Genomic DNA, 5,385 nt, shown 5'->3' on the forward strand with positions numbered 1-5,385 from the left:
GAATATATGAGTTTAGTTTGAACAGTCATAGTTTGAACAGTCATAGTTTGAACAGTCGTAGTTTGAACAGTCGTAGTTTGAACAGTCGTAGTTTGAACAGTCGTAGTTTGAACAGTCGTAGTTTGAACAGTCGTAGTTTGAACAGTCGTAGTTTGAACAGTCGTAGTTTGAACAGTCGTAGTTTGAACAGTCGTAGTTTAAACAGTCATAGTTTGAACAGTCGTAGTTTGAACAGTCGTAGTTTGAACAGTCGTAGTTTGAACAGTCGTAGTTTGAACAGTCGTAGTTTGAACAGTCATAGTTTGAACAGTCGTAGTTTGAACAGTCATAGTTTGAACAGTCATAGTTTAAACAGTCATAGTTTGAACAGTCGTAGTTTGAACAGTCGTAGTTTGAACAGTCGTAGTTTGAACAGTCGTAGTTTAAACAGTCATAGTTTGAACAGTCATAGTTTGAACAGTCGTAGTTTGAACAGTCATAGTTTGAACAGTCGTAGTTTGAACAGTCATAGTTTGTATTGTTGAGTGAAACAAAAGCTCGTCTGAACCACATTCTAACTCAATATTGTGTCAAATGTTTTAATCAGTTTTTCTCATGATTTGTTTCTCCACATGAAAAGTTTAAACATGTTTAGCAAAAATAACCACAATATTGTAAGTGAAACTTAATTTCATGTAAATACTATAATTTCTACCTCAATTTTGATACATTGATTATGAACATATTTTTGTAATATTCTAGAACATTTTGTTTTTTTCACAGTTTTGTTCAAATTAGTGTCTAGTTTTGATTATAATATTAGTTTGTTAGAATTGATCTTATTTTTTTAAACTAAACTTTTATTAGTTGTAAATAAAAGGCACAAATTAGATCCTGAACTGTGGAGAATAAAAGCTGTTTTATTTGAGTTTAAGGAAATGTGCAGTGTCTCCAGTATAATAAATCCAGACTCCAGCGTAAAGAGAGTGAGTGAAATTGGTCTGGACTCTGTGGATTAAACTCATTGTATTTTCAGAGACGCTGTAAAAGGCCAAAACCCCTGCACTGTGGTCCAGGTAAACCCCGATTCTGGACGAGACCGGACCTGAGACCTGGGACTGGACTGAGTTAAACCGAAATGAAGGACGGGTTTTGTGACAGTCTAAGGCCCAGGATTTATCATTGTGTCCAAATCTACATTCATCAGAGATTCCTTTTCTCTGAATATCTCTGTATGAAACTGCTATAGAAACATACCACCCGCTCCACTCCACCTCCCAGTAACATCGGCCCCTCAGACTCTCTCTGCTCAGGACCTGACGCCAGTAACTGAATCTGTCTGAATGATCAGGATAACTCTGGTCTTCTCTCATAAGTGTTGCTCTTCTGTTTCCATCAGACAGAGACAGTTCTGTGTGAGCTGTGTTTGGGTCCAGAGTGATTTCTGTATAATATTGTAAGAAGTCCTCTCTGGAGCTGGGTTCAGCTGGTGACAGTAAAACCTGGACTGGACTCAGAGTGAGCTGGAGTTTGTCCCTGAGCGCTGACACAGCTCTGGTCACGTCCTCAAAGTGGCTCCGGGGCCCTGTCTGAATCCTGGCTGGCTCTGTGCTCTGTGTGTCTGTGGACAGTGAAGCGTAGAGCTGTAGAAACTGGTTATGATCCGGAGTGAGGGACAGTGTGTCCAGCTCAGAGATGCTCCTCTTCAGCTCAGTCACGTCCTGCTGCAGTTGGTCCTGGAGCTCTTGGACTGGGCTCAGTTGGGTCTGCTCCTGGGAGAGGATCTGCTGCTCCACTTCAGAGCCTCTTTTCTCCAGGAGAAGGACCATCTCTCTGAAGCTGTCCCTGCTGCGCTGCACTGCTGTCTGGGCAGAGCGTCTGATGTCCTGAGCCTCCTGTTTGAGCCTCTTCAGGTCTGTGTCTTTGTCCTGGAGGCTCTGGAGCAGCAGGGCCCTCCTGGCCGGCAGCTCTGCCTGTTTCTGGGCCCTCTCTGAGGCAGAGGACACTATGTCGTGGCCCTTGTGCTGGTCCACAGAGCAGAGGTAACAGATGTTCTGCTGGTCGCTGCGGCAGAATAAATCCATCACTTTGTGGTGTTGAGAGCAGATGTTTTCCTGGAGCTTGTGGGACGGCGCCACCAGCTGGTGTTTCTGAAACGCTGCAGCATCATAATGAGGCTGGAGGTGGCTCTCACAGTATGAAGCCACACACTGCAGACAGGACTGGACAGCTCTCATCTTCCTCCCAGTGCACACATCACAGGACACATCCTGAGGTCCGGCATAGCAGCGGTCAGCAGGGGGCGCTGTGAGCCCAGTCTTCTTCAGCTGTTCTATTAAATCAGTTAAAACTGTGCTTTTACCTAGAGCAGGTCTGGGGCTGAAGCTCTCTCTACATTGAGGACAGCTGTACCTGAGCGTCTCTTTGTCCCAGTGAAGTTTAATACAGTTCATGCAGAAGCTGTGTCCACAGGGCGTGGTCACCGGATCCTTCAGTAAATCCAAACAGATGGGACAGGACACAGAGTCCTGCTGAACTCCTCTCTGAGCCATGTCTCTGTGACTGTGAGCTCTTCCTGACGCGTCTGAGTTGAACTTCGACACAAATGACACTTATGAGTGAGAGCAGTGGGAGGAGCCAGTGGGAGGAGCCAGGCCGCACCCACAGCTCTGTGTAGATCTGAGGAGGAAGCAGGAAACACAGCAACAGCACTTTAAAGACACAGGCAGCTTTTATTAGAGCTTAAAAAGAGAGGTTAGAACCTGTCTGACAGGTTTGGGGCCAAAGACTAATGGAGTTTGTTTGTGCAGCGCACTCCAGTTCTCTGTGAGTGTGAAACACAGTGAGATGAGCTTTGGGACAAGCGGGACTTTGAAATGTAACTAATTACAATTACAAGCTAGAATTAAAGCCGCAAGCGGCATCCAACGGCCCTCGCGGGCCGCCGGCCTTCCGACTCTGCTCTCTGCATTTTACAGAGATGGCGCTAACGCAATTGTCTAAGAACTAAGACAGCGACACATTGGACATGTTCAATGCTGTGCTTAACCAGTGCAAATGAACACAAATGTTGGTCAAATGTGCAGCTCCAGCGCACAGAGACCGTTACACTTGGAATAAAAATATTGATAACTTTTGATGCTCCGCTTGTGTATATGATTTTCCCCAAATATGAGCTTGATCGAGCTATTGCCCACAGAGGACTTCATTAAAGTGTGAAGCATAAATGTGAACATTTCAAGGATTTGGCCTTTTTCCCATTTGTGACAGTATATTTGCGGCTCCACCGCACAGAGACCGTAGCACTTAAAATCAAAATATGGATAACTTTTGATGCCCCATTTGTGTAGATGATTTTCCCCAAATATGAGTTTGATCGGGCAATCGCCCTAGGAGGAGTTTGTTAAAGTGTGAAGCGTAAAAATGTGGTGATTTGAGCGATATTCCCATAAGGATAACATGGGATGTTTCTGTCATCGCTACGGTTACGCCGTACAAAATATGACTTTGGCTCTCATACTTGTATGATCAAGTTGGCAAATTAGAATTTTGTGCAAAATGTCATGTCATTTGGAAAAACTCTATTGTTTATAGGCCACTCTGAAGGCCAAATAGTCCAAATTCTGGGTAAAGTTTGTGGCTCCGTCGCACAGAAACCGTAAAAGTTATCCTTAAAATTTGGATAACTTTAGATGCCCCACTTGTCTAGAGCACTTACACTGATTTAGAAGTCGGTGGGCAAAACGCACTAGGAGGAGTTTGTTAAAGTGTAAAACATAAAAATGTGGTAATTTGAGAGATTTTGCTGTTTTCCCATTTGTGACATATATTTGCGGGTCCGCCACACAGAGACCGTAGCACTTAGAATCAAAATATGGATAACTTTTGATGCCCCGCTTGTGTAGATGACTTTCCCCAAATATGAGTTTGATCGGGCAATCGCCCTAGGAGGAGTTTGTTAAAGTGTGAAGCGTAAAAATGTGGTGATTTGAGCGATATTCCCATAAGGATAACATGGGATGTTTCTGTCATCGCTACGGTTACGCCGTACAAAATATGACTTTGGCTCTCATACTTGTATGATCAGGATGGCAAATTAGAATTTAGTGCAAAATGTCATGTCATTTGGAAAAACTCTATTGTTTATAGGCCACTCTGAAGGCCAAATAGTCAGAATTCTGGGAAACGTTTGCGGCTCCGTCGCACAGAGACCGTAAAAGTTATCCTTAAAATTTGGATAACTTTAGATGCACCACTTGTCTAGAGGACGTACACCGATTTTGAGGTTGGTGGGCAAAACGCACTAGGAGGAGTTCGTTAAAGTGTGAAACATAAAAATGTGGTAATTTGAGAGATTTGGTGGTTTTCCCATAGGGATAACATGGGAGGTTTCTGTCATCGCTACGACTACGCCGTAAAAAATTAGGCATTTTTGTGATTGGCTTTTGTGATCGGGACGGCAAAATAGAATTTTGGGTAAAGTTTAGACAATTTTGGTAAAACTAATTTTTGACCTTCAATGTTAATTCAAAGGTCACTCTGTAGGGGGCGCTATCACTGCCATTTCAATTTTGTCAGCCTAAACTGGTCCAAACTAGAAAGTTTAACAACTGATTCAAATTTGGTCATAATCGGACTGGTTTTGATCAAATGGGAGCAATTTTTAGATCTGCAATATTCCAAAATAAGTTGTCCAACTTTGCGGCTGCGCCGCACACAGACCGTTAAAGGTATCTCAAAAATTGGATAACTTTAGATGCCCCACTTGTCCAGAGGACGTCCGCCGATTTTGAAGTCGGTGGGCAAAACGCCCTAGGAGGAGTTCGTCAAAGTTTGACGTGAACAAAATGGCTAACACAGCGTGTTTTCATTTTCAAAGGAAGATGGCGGCCATAGGGTAAGTCTGGGGGCGTGGCCACAATAATATTTTTTGTTTGTCCTCACGAGAGGAATGCGTGTCCCGAATTTCGTAGCTTTACGCCAAAGTTGACCTCGGGGCGTCTCCCATAGGCGCAATGTATTTTGACTTTTGTCGGTGGCGCTGTCGCGCCATTTTTTAACGAAAAAAAAATGGCCCAGAAAAAATAAAAATTTTTGCCGATTCTGAATTTTGGGCAAAGTTTGGTGAGTTTTTGAGCATGTTCAGGGGGTCAAATTAGAGCTCAAAGCGCTGAAGAAGAACAAGAAAAATTAAAGCCGCAAGCGGCATCCAACGGCCCTCGCGGGCCGCCGGCCTTCCGACTCTGCTCTCTGCATTTTACAGAGTTGGCGCTAACGCAATTGTCTAAGAACCAAGACAGTGACACATTGGACATGTTCAATGCTGTGCTTAACCAGTGCAAATGAACACAAATGTCGGTCAAATGTGCAGCTCCAGCGCACAGAGACCGTAGCACTTAAAATCAA

The 5,385-nt window shown here is 43.8% G+C and overlaps 1 protein-coding gene across 1 annotated transcript; it reads right to left on the minus strand.

Moving 5' to 3' along the window:
- Positions 1–856: 856 nt before the first annotated feature.
- On the minus strand, positions 857–2,577 carry LOC140360029 (E3 ubiquitin/ISG15 ligase TRIM25-like). Its single transcript, XM_072445328.1, has one exon. The coding sequence runs from the start codon at positions 2,529–2,531 to the stop codon at positions 900–902; it is 1,632 nt and encodes a 543-aa protein (XP_072301429.1). The 5' UTR covers positions 2,532–2,577; the 3' UTR covers positions 857–899.
- Between the last annotated feature and the right edge of the window lie 2,808 nt (positions 2,578–5,385).

The sequence above is a fragment of the Eucyclogobius newberryi genome, unplaced genomic scaffold (genome assembly GCF_026437365.1).
Source record: "Eucyclogobius newberryi isolate DKJ021-1_F unplaced genomic scaffold, fEucNew1.0.hap1 SCAF_14, whole genome shotgun sequence".
NCBI classification, from domain to species: Eukaryota; Metazoa; Chordata; class Actinopteri; order Gobiiformes; family Gobiidae; genus Eucyclogobius; species Eucyclogobius newberryi.

Coding starts and splice junctions, on each gene's coding strand:
- LOC140360029 (XM_072445328.1), bottom strand. CDS start 2,531: ATGGCTCAGAGAGGAGTTCAGCAGGACTCTGTGTCCTGTCCCATCTGT.